Genomic DNA, 15616 nt, shown 5'->3' with positions numbered 1-15616 from the left:
TTTCTCCAGGGTCTTGCCTGGCATTATTTTACCACATTATTCAGCAGTATAATAAAATGTCCTTAAAGGAATTGACAAAATGAACTAATACTTCAATTCCTTGTGCTTCAGTACTATCTAGTTCAGAAGTAACAAATATGTGCCCTCTAAACATTGTTGGCCTCATGGTTGGGGATGATGGTCCTTGTAGTTGCATCAACATCTGGAAAGCATCCTGTTGGCTCATGTTGGTCTACTTAAATATAATTTTTCATACACCAAATAGGATTGAACCATTTAGTGTTCAAATGCTGTGGCAGTCAATGCTACCCTATGAGATCTGTAGGGAATATGCCCACCCACAAAAAAGCAAGAAAATGTTCAATGGTGTTAATCATCAATGAAACAACAAATTGATAGGAAACACAACTACTTGTATTCATGCCAATCATCCCTGTCCGGATACAGCCTTATGTCTCTAGCAACTGCTGCTATTTCTGTTCGTGTGACTGCATTGAAGGATTGCACAAGGTTTCTATGTGCACATACGTTGTACACCTGCCAAGTTAACTTAAGGTATTACACTGGAGCCAAGAAGCTCCTCCTCCTCCATCACCACCAACCAGCATGTATTGGTGCTTCTGATACGAGTTCAAACTTTCCAGATAGATCCCTGGCAGAAGAGAGGCACTTTAAAAACACCTGACCCTGATTGTCTGCAATATTTGGAGGAACCAGTAGCAACTGCAAACTGTGATTTCTTTACTCATACAACTGACTAGTACAATTATTATTATTATTTGCTGGTGTGGACTACATGTAACAGTAAGCAGTTCAGTTTGTGTCTAGCATTTTTAATATTGATATAATTACATCAGCATGCTGGTTTTCAAAAAACACATTAACCATATTCCACCAAGTGTCTTGATTTGAGTGTTATACATAATTACCAAGAAATGATTGTAGATGGGTACGGGATACGATATAGCAAATGTTGAGGTGTCTGTGTCCTCTTGGCAGGATTTTTTATGGACATTAACTAGAAATGCAGCTGATACCTGGTGACTTAACTATACTATGTTTCAGGAAGCAACGAGTCTTCAGGTAGATTAACAGAGTCTTTGGGGGCCTTTATTAACAGGCGTGATCCTCTCCCTGAAAAAGAGGATTGAATTGTGAGAGGAGTAAGCCAGCAAAATGTTTACCTTCAAAGAGATGCAAATGAGCTGAAAATTGCACCCAATTCAAGAATTAATTTTAGGAATTCTAGTTAAGCTCCACTCCTTCTGGGTTCTAGTTTATTGTTCCCCTGGTTTGTTTAGCCTTATGGAAGCAGTATGGGCAACATCTTTTTATCTCCACATGAGACATTTTCACTCTCAACGCTTCCTGTCCCACTGGCCTGAGCCAAATCCTCAACATTTCACAACCCCAATTCTATTATTCTAGATCCTGAAAAGTTTCCAAATTCTAAAACTAAGTTACAATCAAAACTTGGCATCCAAAACAAGGCATGCAAATTAGGCCAAGTGTACAAATTCGAATGAATTGCTCGAGCACAATTTCACGGACTGTACTTCTAGAACTTAGAAGTTGCTGCTTCCTCTGTGTTTTGTAATTTTTTTACTTACTGTAAGCACTTGTCCCTCTCTAGGTTACTAAGGTAACGCTGTGTATCATGCATATAAAGCGAACGGTATCTGATCTTCTTTCGGTATTTCTCATGTTTCATAGTATCATAGCGGCCAACTCCAACTGGGTTCTATAAACAGGAAAGCAGACAAGGAGCAGCTTTGGGTATCCTGAGATGCAGATCTGTAAAGCCCTTGAGCATCCACTTCTTGTCTGGCCAATGGAATGAAAGTAAGCTCATGCTGGGGAGATGAATGGGCATTAAGCATTCCCTCTGTGCAAAATCCCCTTTTGGCATTAGACAGTAGAAGTGCAAAATGCACAGGTTTGGACTACTTTCACAACTGCTTGTTAATGTTCCCTGTTATGTCTGAGACTTTCTGATTTTTGTGAGCGACATCATGAATGTTCAGCTGCACTATAGTGAAGATGATACCACCTCTCATCTTTATAACATTGGAACAGACATCCACCTCATTGATACCCAATATATATCTACATATCTTGTCATAAGGTCCTCCAGATGTTGGTGGACTACAACTTCCATCGTCGGTGGACATTGGTCATGCTGGGGCTGATGGGACTTGTGGTTCAACATACAGAGAGCCACAGGCTCCCCACACATGTCTTAAAGGAAGACTTCTGGTTCTCTCAAAGGGAGACTGGGTTGAAAGAATTGTGAACCTAGCCTTAAAGGCTTTGACATCACAATCCAAAGGCTCATTCCACTTTTTCATGAATCTCTATAAGTGCAGTGGATTAGTCTAATGAGTAGAATGATTTCAAACCAATTTATTTGGACAATATACCAATGGCTTGACCCTATATTAGGCCATGCCATCTAGTCCTCCAACAGCCCCCCTGCCAAGATTTCACACTGGGATTCCTGTCACCAGAAATGTCTGTGGCCCTGCTAGAGGGAGATATTCCACAATCCACCTAGCTTTTTATTGGGGGCAAAGCCTTCTCCCTTGCTGCTGTTTGGAAGTTGCCTAAAAAATAAATTGGCCCATTTAACTCAGCACTGTCTGCACTGACTGGGAGCCGCTGTCCAGGGTTTCAGGCGAGAGTCCTCCCACCCACTGACTGAGAATGACAAACATTGGACCTGGGACCTTTGGCATGCCAAACACTGGCTCTTCATCTGAGCTATGCCTCTTTTCCAATGTTGCCATTAGTACAATTGCTGTAGGGAGAGGCCATGCATCTAAAACGCCTCTGCAAAGGGTCCTCCCCATCTCCTTGGGCTACGAATGGCAGTAGAACAGAGAGAGGCTGTTCCGGCTATCAACAACACTCCATTTGCATGTTTTGTACTTGAGAACATCAATCCCCCCTTTCATTTCCATACATGTACAATAATTCTCATTCATTTCGCCAACTCTGGCTATTTGAACCCAGATCACTGAGGAGGCCCCTCTGAAGTAGGCTTTTTTTAGATGTCCCAGTGGCCAGAGCAAAACGATTTGCTCCTCCATTGCATTAAAAACTCTCGAACCGCCGGCAGGTAAGTTCAGTTCTCTGCCAACTTTATCCGCGACACTTAATCACCACCAGCAAAGTTCCCCATCAATTATGAAAGAGCCCTTCATTCTTGACCTCTTTTAAGTTCCCTGCTCTCCAGGATCAAGGAGAGAGAACAAACCCTGCCTGGGAGTCCTTACCTGTTCCCTAAGTGGAAGTGAACTCTTTCAAATGAAAGCTTTCGCTGACTGAGTCCTCCCAGCTTTGTTCCAGTTCACCACAGGAACCCAGAAAAGATGAATGCAGATGATACAAGAAAGGGCACAAGGAGAAGGAGGAACAGAGCCAGAGCCATCCCTTTGGCACATCATTACTAAAAGAAGATTTAGCCTATCAGCAAAAGGGATGCGACACTATCAAACAATCTAAAATAGATTCCCTCAACCCAGCACAGAGTAAGGGGCACTTGAGCCTAGTGGAGACAAAAGTATTTCATTTGTGCACTGCAAAATTCCTGATCATAAATGTGTTTGCTTGGGGGGAAATAGTCCTACTTCTAAGTAAGTACACATAGGAGCGTGGTCAAAGTATAAGGCAGGGATGGCCGTGTGTGTGTGTGGCCCCACCTGCAACTGGGCAGTGGCAGAGGAAATGTTTCCAACCAATCCAATTCTCTGCCACTTCACCATTCGTGCCTTTGCCATGCTTCCTGGTGGGCTCATGTGAGATGCCCTTTGCTCCATTGAGCCCCTTCTCAGGACAGGCAAATCTTATCCATTTTGGTTTCTCTCCGCTTCTTATTTTCCCATTTAGTACATGCATTACTTGGCAGGAGAACTGCACTGGAATAACTGGAGAAGTGCAAATTTTGAAAGATGGCTGTGTTTCAATTTGCATAGTTTTTCAGGAAGGGCAAGTTAGGTAGCTGCACCTTTATATGCAAACTGAATTCAAATTCTCTCCCATTCCGCCACTGGGAAAATTACGGTAAGCGGTCTTTCTTAGTCAAACTCTGATCATATAATTTCCCACTCACAGCATTTCCAACAAATAGACGGTACGCTTTCCTGTCAAATCTTTTTGCACCAATCCAGAACGGTGGCTGATTTTCATACTCTTTTCTCTTGATGGGCTTTATGTCGTATGAGCCTGGTCCTGTCAGGTACTGTAACAAGTAAAATAAATTACTTTGAACCAGTGAATACAACAGTTGTGTAGCACCACAAAGATTATAAAAAAGCATCCTGGGGGAGATACAGCTAGCTACACTGAGCCAGAGACACAGCACAACATTTTGCTAGAGATTCCCCTTGTTCACTTGACTAGCAATATTGTGTGATTGAGTGCTTACCAGTTTGGAAGTCACATAAAATACTGGCTTCTATGTACTTGGAGCAAGATATGCCTATGACATTTATGAAACAAAGGTTGAAACACAACCACCAAAACATATATTAATTTGACGCTATCTCACAATGGACTCTGCCACCAAACCTCTAGACTCCAGGTGCGTGGCTGGTTGCCCTCAACTCTGCTTGATTGATTAGCTGCAGTTCGGCATCTACCTAAAGCTGAGGAGTTAGTTCTATAATAGCCTGGGGCCCGTAGCAGACTGCCCTAGCAGCCTGTTTGTTCCCCACTCACCCTTTTCACCTCACACGACTTCCCAACCCTTCCATCCGGAAGAAACTGGCACTGTGATTGCAACCAAGAAGCAATGGAAAGTCACCTACTTGTTCACGTGGACACTGGCTGACAGTGGCCCAGAAGATCCGATCGGAGGGGCACTTGGGATTCCAAACATGACTGCCGAAAGTGCCGTGCTTCCTTTTATCCCTTGATTCTAATTCTTCCAGGAAGCTCTTCAATGTGGTGCCACTCAGTTCGATGGACTTTTTCTAGAAACATTAAACAAGGAAAGGAGACAGTTGTACCTTGGATCTCGAACACCTTGCAACTCAAATGTTTTGGCTCCCGAATGCCACAAACCCAGATTCCGTTCAACAGCCAAGGTACAACTGTATATCAAATCTGTACAATTTTACAAAAGGAGGAGGAGGAGGAGGAGAAGGAGAAGGAAGAAAGTCACCTGAGGGTACTCTTGTTGCTGTTCTTTCATGGAATACAGTTATAATTTTCACACGCCACACACACACACACAAGCTCAATAATCTGAAGGAAGATTGTATCAGGTTCAATGATCTTATATAAAATGAATTTTCAACATGCATTGTGTAGGCTTACAACAGTTAAAATGCACGTAATGCAATTGAATTTGTTGAACTGTAGAATCTGCCCTGATTCTGCTTTTCCTCTACCACTGCTGATTGACTGCTTTTTCTATACTGTTTTCATTCAACCTGTAAATTTATCCATTTTGGAAAAGGAAAGCAATGCAATATTTATCACTGGCAGAAAATTTAGAAGAAAGGGCCATCCCCAAGATTTCCTATGCCCACCCTCCTCCAAACAGCTGCAGTTATTTGCATTGTTTAGCCTCAGATCCATCTGTAGTATTGTATAATACAAGATTTGTTGTAAGGGTGCTGAGATAATTAATGGAATATGCGGTGTATTGGAACACTTGTGACAAAATGCTAAATAAGTACTTAATCATCAATATAATCGGAATAGTTTGCTCACCCTGGTCTGGAGTGTTAGAAACATTAAAAACAATATTACAGTGGAGACATTTGAACTCTTACAAATGCCTGTCTAATAATTTAGACATTTTTCATCTGAATCACCAGTGTTCCAAGTAGCAGAACCTGACAGATCACAAAACTTCAAAATTTAACACATACAAAATTATTTCTTTTTGTGTTTCTATATTTTCTTCTTTTTAAAGACAATCAGAATCTTCTTTAATTCCATTACTCCAAAAGTTGGAGGCTTAAAAGAAGCAGTGTGGGGAAGGTTCATAGACTTTCTGATGTTTTGCCAGTCAATCTGAAGTTTGGCAACTCTATCATTTGAATTACTAACCAGCAACATGACGCTTTAAAAAAAAGTTTGCAAGCAAAGAAGATGAGCGTATACATACATCAGTAGCGTAATGCCCACAGACAATAGGCTTTGACCTGTCTCCTGTGAAGGTTTCATAAGGGCCTTTTAAGCTGACCACACGTTTCAGCATCTCATCCACCCCATTTTTGATATTGTAGGTGCCAGGTCCCAAACCACTTCCCTGAAATCAAGGATTAAGAAAGTATTAGGGAGAGGGAGAGCCTTCTTAAGCAGTTTGCGAAAGTGTAGCATCTGTTGCATTGAATAGGCGAGGACTTGGTCCTGTAGTTGTATGAAACTACATGGGATAATAATCCCGTGCCAAAGGTGTGGCATGGGAATGCGATCCCGTATCAGCAACACAAGCCTTCTCCACCCATTTCAACAGGAAGACTTTGAAGATTGAGAGCAGCTAAGCAGAGAACTAAGAAACTAAACTTGCCACATTGGGAAAGGCGAAGCATTTTGAAGTTTTACTGTCCATTATTCCAAGTGCAGTCACAGAGCGTTTTTCCTTTTTATCCAGGGCAGCATAAGGATTTCCATAGGTTCCTGGGCCAGGATAACATTCCTAGGATGTTAGGGTGGAGAGAAAGAGAGAGAGAGAGAGAGAGAGAGAGAGAGAGAGAGAGAGCGCGAGAGAGCGCGAGAGAGAGCGCATTAACATAACCACAGCAGAGCAATGCCCATCTCTTATCTGGACTCCACATTGTTTCCAATGGTGCTTCGAGACTGCTGCTGTTTTTGAGCTGAATGCAACCACATGCTGGCAATTTCATGTTATCCAATTATAGTTGATTTTGAGCTCCTGCTCACCAAGTGCATCTTACCAAAATACTGGACATTTTGCATTAAGAGAAATGATGGGGAATTGCACTAGAAAGCACATACATAGTCACATTTATTATGACACCATGTCATCTAACCTTCCTGCAAACAAATCAGACTCTATGTTCATTAAATAGCTAGTGTCATCTAATCACCTGGCAAACTAATTAGGAGGAATACTCAATAATTATTAGCGAAGTCTTGGGCTGGCAGTTCTTATTTGGTAGGGCTCGTGTGAAAACAGCAGGCATTCAAAGGGTGGAGCTTTCCCCAGCAATTGGATGGGGCAATGGGAAAAGTTTCACCTACAGAATGAATTTCTGCTTGTCACACTGCTGTTAAAGGTACAGAAGGCCTGCCAGAGGAAAAACTCTAGATCAGGGATGGGAAACGTGTGACCCTTCAGATTTTGTTAGGCTACAACTCCCATCATCCCTGACCCTGGGTCACACTGGCTGGGGCTGATGGAGTCCAACAACATCTGGAGGGCCACAGGTTATTAATCCCTGCCTTGCTGTTTTCTGCCACATGTACATAAGCTGGTTCTTCATGTCTACCAATTGCTTCCTAGTTGCCTCTTGCAGAAGAAATAGCTCAGGTTGTTGTAGGAAGGCAAGGAGCCTTCCCTTGACTTCAGGAGCGAGGAGGTGCTCTGAGAAAACACCCTTTTAAAAAAACCACACACACACACACTTTTACTGAGATTTGTATCAGCTACAAAAACAACCAAAACCTCGCACAGACTAGAGTATTACATATGTCCATATCCTTTGATACTTTAAGACAGTTTCCCTTTTGTGGTACTATTGATATCATCTTTGCTACTGTGACATAAGTGAGGGTAGAAAAACCTGGCTTTTTGGAATATGTTGATTATAGAAAAACATTACAAAAACAATTCCTGGAAATTCTGCACAATAGTTCAGAACAAAGAAAACAGTACAACGCAATGAATAATACTGCGATTAAAGGTATTTTGCAGGCAAAGCAATCTTTCCAGCAGTTAAGAGTTGTAGTACTTTTTTTTTTAAATGTGTTTCACCTACTAATCCACTGTGAGTCACTCTTGCTTCATAAATGTGTCAGTCCAGTGATGAATAATTTTTATTTTGCTGGTGCTAAACCACAAAACCGTTGGAAGGCAGCCAATATATCTGTCCTTCATTCCCACCTCCATGATTCACAAGGAATGGAAGATGTGCGGACAGCTGAATCTTGAGCCTTTCACCACGCCAACTCTCCATCTACACCAAAACCTTTCTTTTTTTACGACACAAGCTCAGTTGTTGTAGCACTACAACTCCCATTATTCCTCACTGTTGGCTATTCTGGCTGGGAATAATGGGACTTGGGAGCCCAATACATATGGAGGACCACAGGCTTCCCACCCCTACTTACAGACTCCTGAGGTAATGAGCAGGTGGTAGACTCTACAGGTGATAGGAGCGGAGGAAGGAGGAATGTACACACTGAAAGGAGCACAAAGCAGGTGACCATAGCAATGGCAGCCATTAGTACATGCATAATGGCTGCAATCTCATTTATGACACGTTAGAACAAGGGGGTTTTAGATGTTGAGCCAAATGTAAACCCAGAGGCGGTTTTAAGGTAGTGTGACCAGTTCGGCTGCACTGGGCACTGTGCTGCTGGGGGCATCACAACAATGCTGTAGAGCGGAGCAAGAGAGGTGGAAGGTGCCAAATTTTAGTGTCACACAGAGCGCCACTGTAATTTGAGAACCCACGGTCCACCTCTGGTAACCCCCCTAGTAGGAACAAAACCCAAATGGTTGACTTCTGTATGCTGATGCTGCAGTCCCACCCGCCTTTCTTGATGCTCTGGAGAGACATAGGCTCACATTACTGGGGACAGTGGCTTCACGGTGTGGTTTCTCTAAGCCTACTTTTCAGCCTAGACCCATAACGTAGGTTTTAAAGACCGAATGTTCTTGGTAGGTTGTCAACTCTCCTTTTTTAGCAGAGGTTGGATGGCCATCTGTCATGGATGCTTTAGTTTAGATTCCTGCATTGCAGGGGGTTGAAGCAGATGAGCATAGAGTCGGGGATCCCTTCCAATTCTATGATTCCTTTAAAATGGAGACAATTTCTTTTAATAAAAATCTCTATTATTTTCATAATGGAATATGTTGGCGTGGTGAATGGTTCAAGATTCAGCTGTCCACACATCTTCCATTCCATGTGAATCATGGAGGCGGGAATGCATAATGGAATATGTTTTGCATCAATACGGAATTGCACCACAACTGGCGGTTTGAAAGACAGGATCAAAGGAACCAAGACAAACAAATAAAACCCCACAATCCAGGTAGCAAAGTTGAAGACTATACTAAAAATAGCAAATTCAAAGTAGATATGGCAAAAACCATTCACAAAGAATGATGCATTTCACACAATTCATTCCGACAAGGACAGATGCCTACCCTGATGCGGTCTTTAAATCTCACTGCTCCGGTGTCACATATTCCTCTAATGCTGTGTGGACGTTTCTCTTGGAGTTGTAGAAAATCTGAGTACTCATAAGTCCCAGGACCCAGCTTTGCTTTCTTGGAGAGAGAAAGGATGCACGTGAATAGGGTTAAGAGATGGCATGTGCAGCTTTAAAACAGCCATCTGGTATGTGGAGTTTGTGGCAGCACAGGAATGAGGTGGAGCATAGCTCCAGGCTTTATTTTATTTTTCACAGCAGATTGTGCCCCCGGCTAGTGGCAGAAACTAGGGTGGGGGTGATTGAAATGTAGGTCTGACCTGGTACATGACCCCTTTGTTAGGGAAGCCAGGCTCAGATATGAATGTCATAATTCATCAGGAGTTATTGGAGTTATTCTGGAGTGTATATGCCAAATATTGGAAATAACTGTGTTATATATAATTGGCAGATAGAAGAGTGGAAGCACCTCTTTTTTATCTTTTTTTTGTTTTTGCTTCCTTCCTACTTAGTTTTTGATAGTATTTTATTAATATTAAATAATACTGCTTATGGTTAAGGTAAAGGTAAATGACCCCTGGATGGTTAAGTCCAGTCAAAGGTGATTATGGCATGTGGCACTTCTCTCACTTCAGGCCGAGGGAGCCAGCGTTTGTCCACAGACAGCTTTCCGGGTCATGTGGCCAGCATGACTAAACTGCTACTGGCACAACGGGACACCGTGATGGAAGCCAGAGCACATGGAAATGCTGTTTACCTTCCCGCCACAGCGGTACCTATTTATCTACTTGCACAGGTATGTTTTTGAACTGCTAGGTTGGCAGGAGCTGGGACAGAGCAACAGGAGCTCGCCCTTTCACACAGATACGAACCACTGACCTTCAGTTCAGCAAGCCCAAGAGGCTCAGTGGTTTAGACCACAATGCCACCCGCGTATTTGCCTGAGAAATAGACAGCGGTGACAAGATTCCCCCTTACACTTGCCTGATGCCCATTGTTACGCTTGATGGGCCTTTCCTTCATATTTCACAATGATAACATTCTTGGTTATGTAACAAAGACAAACCACATGCCATTTGGAAAATACTCTTAAAGATGATACCAGTCTCAGAGAAAACTGTGGGCCCGTGTCCTCAGTTGTATCTGAAATGAAACTGGCTGATATTTTAACCCCTTGACTAAACCAGCATGTAACAAAGAGCTTGAAGCCAAACACTCACCAGAGCTTTCGCCCTGCTGCATATTTCCTTAAAATTGAAATGTGGCATTTTGGTGAGCCTTGCTGCCTCCTGGGCTTTTGCCCAACTAGAGCTTGACATCTTCTTATGCAGATGACTAGAACTGAAGCCTCCATAGTCAATACTGTAGGTGCCTGGTCCTAATTTTCGGTTCTAAAGAAAGATATGGTTATTTTCTGCATTTGCTTGCATAGCTACACTTCCTTCGAAAAACGGCATCACCAGGGCTAGATAAACTATTAGGTAAAAAGTCTGTACATTCTGAAGCACCCTGGTTCAATGGGTATCCTTCAGCATTAGTTATCCCATTTCAGCAGGATATTTTAATATGCTAATGAAGGCCTTGACTGATATCTGTTAAACTACAGATATTGCTCTTGGATCTCAATCCACCTACCCACGTCACTCATCAATACCTCTGACATCAATACCTCTGACATCCACAAATGAAACCATAATACTCCCTCTCCAGTGTAGCATAATTCATATTCTAGAACGGAATGGTATGAGGTTAGTTGCACCAGCGGGAAAGACACAGAATCACAGAATTGTAAAGTTGGAAGGGACCACGAGGGTCATCTAGTCCAACCCCCTGCAATGTAGGAATCTTTGACTTGAACCCATGACCCTGAGATTAAGAGTCTCATGCTCTACCGACTGAGCTATCATTGTAGAGCAGAAGCAAGTAATAAGATGAGTGAGGGGGGGAAGAAACAGAGGGTATAATAAGTTTCTTCCTTCCGCTACCTTCCGCTACCAGGCGAGGGACTTAGAGGATAGGTGGGGTCACTACTGAGACAGTTATGAAGAATTCCATTTAACACTGGAAATTTAGTATGTACCGGTACCTATAAGTAGTTCAAATTTAACCCACTGTTTACCATCCCTTCTACTTTGTAACAGCTTTCTTGTGGTAATATTCCTCTAAGGTTTTTGACAGGAGGGGTTCAAAGCATTACACTCCCAGAGGGTCCTGTTTCTCCCAGTGCTGCTGCCTTGGATTCAATCTCTCTATCCACATAACGCTTTGACCACCCTTTTGTTGCATTTAACAGACTGACACTTTTTTCCCCTCGATCACACCACAGCCAACTGAAATCCTAAAACTTCCTCTTAACAAAAACTCTGGCATTAGCTTCTGACTAACCATCACAGAGCTCAGGGAGGGGCTCTTCCCATTTGTTGGCTGCCAGAGAGTCCATTGCTTTCTTGATGGCTCTGTCCCTTCTCTTAGTCCTCTTTTAATAGTCTGTCTCCCCAGGTGATTTACCTGCCATGGGAAGCTGGTTTGACGTGTATTTTAACATGCTAAATCCAGCATCTGGCAGCCCACAAGCATTGATTCAATTCTAACACTTACTAAATTCAGGAATGGTGGCTGCTTTGCACCCACAAACTCTGGCACCCAAACTCATAACAATATGATGCCGTCGTCCTTCTGCTCAAGGAGAAGACAACTTTCACCCTCTCCAATAGCAAACTCGGGCTGGGAATGCTGACAGAAATGAGGCTAAAACGCAGGCAATGAAAAACAAGGAGGTGGCGTCATAATGCTTTGAGAGACCCCGAGGTTTCCAGAACTATAAACAGTGCTATTTTCTGGGGGGATGCAGGGGTACGCATACCCCTAAACATTTTGTGAATCGAAGTTTGGCCTCATTGAGGGGCAGTATTTCAATATGAGTAGGAAAATGAGAACACCCCTAAACATTTTTTTAGACAAAAAGCACTGACTATAAAAGATATTAAAACAGACCCTCAGGGGGCAAAATATCCGCCAAAAGGGGGAAAAAGGAGGATCAAGCACATTTAGTAGCCACAGAATGTTGAGTATCAGTTGGAAAGGAAAAGAAAAACTGAAGTGGGGGTGGAATAGCATATCCTGGAGGAAAGCATGGCTGGATAGAACCATGAAAAAGAGCACTCCTATTAGGACTCGGAGTCCCAGTCCATTTCATTAGAGAAAAGCCAAGTATGTCTTGAGCATGCTCTAGAATGATCAAGGAGTGGAATCCCTCTAGGGCTAGGCAATGTACGTCTAAATTTGCTTGATTGATACTCCACACGGGTGGCATGCAAGCAACTGCTTCTATGAGCAGACTACTCAAATGAAATAGTTTGACATCACAACAGCAAACTCCCAAGAGATTGTCCCTCTGTAAATAGTCAGTTTGCAGCTATAGTGGGAGACCAAGTTCTGGATGGTCTAAAGTAGATGCGGGGTAGGGGTAGTGGTGGTGGAGGGAATACTGTACATTAAAAAAATATTGTTCAACCACGCATACAGTAAAACTGAAGACTAGGTTTGCTTTGTGCATGTGAGGCACCCTGAGATATAGACTCACCAAGTCTGAGCAGACCGTTTTGGTGTATGGGGCCTGCAGGTAAGTACTTGGTCTCTTGACATCTGGATAAATTGCTGACACATCAAATCTAGCCAGAGAAATACAAATATGGAGAGCTGAAGGATCCTGCTGGGGCCATTTGAATCAAAGTCATGTAACACAGTTGCTTTCAAAACAATTTTTGACACTCTAGCTATATAACCACAATAATAGCTTCAGGGTATATATAGGCAGCCAACCTGTGTTTGGAATGATGCAGAGTGCTGCTTCAAAATCCAGATCCTGCATCTCAGTGTCTCCAGCAGTGCTATTATTTGAGAAAAAGAGGTGCCAGAACTCCCCTTGTTCTCTTAGAAGGGCAATGGCACCCACCTGAGAGGTGCTGGAACTTGAGTTCCGGCAAATTCCAGCTGAGAAAAAGCCCTGGTCTCCAGTTAATCTGTCTATAAGGTTAGAACCAGTCCAGGTGTTTTGCTGTCTGACTTGGAGCCTGGAGGACAAGATGGTGCCTCCCTCCCTCCCTCCCTCCCCCCACTTCCATATACAGAAGCTAAGCAGGTGGGCACTTGACTCTTACTTCAGTGCTGCCTGGTAATGATGAGCAGCACCCCCCCATCATACCTGAGGGCAGCAGGGGGTACATGCCACTTGATCCTTCAACACCTTTGCACAACTCCTTACCTACCAGCATCTGCTGCCTGAGGTACTTGCCTGTCTGCCTAATAGTAGGACCAGCCCTGTATGAGGTTGTTTCAGAGCTCGATCTGACTTGCAGAATTCTGGCACAGGGTAATCTACATTAAAATCCTTCCCCCTATATGCCCCCCTGCCACCTGAAATTGGTTCAAGGGGCTGTTGGGAGGATCCCCAGAACAGCACATGAAAGGGGGTTTTGTTTCATCTGGCAAGCTGGTGTGCTTACAGAGATAAAGCATTTGTAATAGAAGTAACATTTGAATTGAATTTGAAGTGTCTAACAGCTGAGGCAAATGGGAAGCCCTCTAAGGTGTGAATTAGTGGCGCCCAACTTGTGACCCTGCAGATGTTGTTGGACTCCTTTTTAAAATGTTTGATGTTTTATGATGCGTTTATATGTGCTGGAAGCCACTCAAAGTTTCTGGGGTAACCCAGCCAGATGGGTGGGGAATAAATAATAAAATTATTATGAGTAATATAATTATTATTATTTTATTGGCACCAGCCAGTGTGGCCAATGTTCTGGGATGATGGAGTCAAACATCTGCAAGGCCACAGGTTGCACACTCCCGCTATGGAAGGAAACTACAACCCTATTATGTCTTATTATGAGTACATTTGTGCGGTTGAAGTTGTCTTCTATTAAGGAGCCAACAGATCTGTGTTCTAGGTTGATGTGATGCGCAGAATGCAGTTCTGAGCAGGTTCAGGGGTATGTTTGTTTGCTTGTGTAGGATTGTGACTTAGGGCATGTCTACATGGACTTTGAACCAAGATAAATACAGATCTACAAGACAGAAACTGTATATGATCCATACTTGTGTGAATATTTGTATGTGACAACTTACATTTCTTGCAAAATTAAAATCCATGGTGAATTATTTGTAAGCATTGTACCACGAACACAAGTGGTATATGAACTGTAGCTTGGTTTTTAAAACACAAAATGCCTGCAGTACTCAAAGCTGACAGAAAAGAGCGCCCTCTGCTCAAAATCCCAGAAATCTGGAAGGATGGCTGTGGTTTCTCTCTCTCTCTCATATTTTTTTTTAAATTCAACCAGATATCCACATACAGCATCCCAAGAACATAAAAGAAAAAGACAATAAAAACAACATCCTCAACATCTACATCAAAAAGAAAAAATCCTAAGCACGATGTTAAACACAAAATGACAAACTGAAAATGGTCTTATTACTATAGACCCGACTTCCCGTCCACTCCTTACTTCAGATAATCTTCATTAGTTTACTGCCATTACACCATACATTTGATCAAAATGTAAATATGATTGAACTATGTTATCTCTCACTGCAAACTTAAAACTGCTACTAAAGTTATTCAAATGCTGCAACATAATTATTTTTCAAGTATATTTTAAAGGCTTCCCATTTTGAAATAAATGCTTGTTTTGATTTGTTCTTTATTTTTTCAGACAGGCTATCTAATTCTGCATATTCCACTAATTTTGAAATCCATTCTTTCTTTGAGGGTATTTTATCACTCTTCCAATTTGCTGTTATAAGAACTCTTGCAGCCACCATGGCATATAAAAAAATTTCTTTTGCTTTTTTGGGAATATCCAGGTCTGTAATTCCCAAAAGAAAGGCTTCTGGTGTTTTTCCTAAGGGAAGGATGGCTGTGGTTTCTCAAGTGGGAAAGCCACTCACCACATGCTCAGAGACTCTTATATTTTCCGTCTTTCAGGAATGATCGTTGCATAGCACAAGTTATGCCCTGTCTTCGAGAAGGTGTAATCTTTTTTTTATTTTTAAAAAAGAAACCAACCCGATTCCTGTGGGAGCAGCCCTTACCTTGCCGTTTGACTCCAAAAGGGGGCACCTGTGAATCCCTTTGGCTCCTCCATCCTCTGATGCTTGGAGCAGAAGAAGCACAACCCCCTTCCTTCTTGGAGATTGCTTCTGACAAGAGCTCTGGAACTTCACTGCCATGACAACACTAGATGCTTGGCTTTCTGTTTCC

The 15616-nt window shown here is 42.6% G+C and overlaps 1 protein-coding gene across 1 annotated transcript; it reads right to left on the bottom strand.

The window, feature by feature from the left end:
* Positions 1-817: 817 nt before the first annotated feature.
* CIMAP2 (ciliary microtubule associated protein 2) lies at positions 818-15586 on the bottom strand. Its single transcript, XM_081011850.1, has 10 exons — positions 15448-15586; positions 12938-13025; positions 10575-10745; positions 9350-9472; positions 6524-6652; positions 6119-6262; positions 4809-4973; positions 4112-4240; positions 1611-1741; positions 818-1134 (listed from the first exon to the last, which is right to left on the bottom strand). The coding sequence occupies exons 1-10, from the start codon at positions 15498-15500 to the stop codon at positions 1089-1091; spliced, it is 1179 nt and encodes a 392-aa protein (XP_080867976.1). The 5' UTR covers positions 15501-15586; the 3' UTR covers positions 818-1088.
* Between the last annotated feature and the right edge of the window lie 30 nt (positions 15587-15616).

The sequence above is a fragment of the Podarcis pityusensis genome (assembly GCF_964106645.2).
Source record: "Podarcis pityusensis genome assembly, chromosome: 6".
Lineage (NCBI taxonomy): Eukaryota > Metazoa > Chordata > Lepidosauria > Squamata > Lacertidae > Podarcis > Podarcis pityusensis.
The sequence above is the reverse complement of the archived record's forward strand: the minus strand, read 5'-3'. Positions and strand labels throughout refer to the sequence as shown.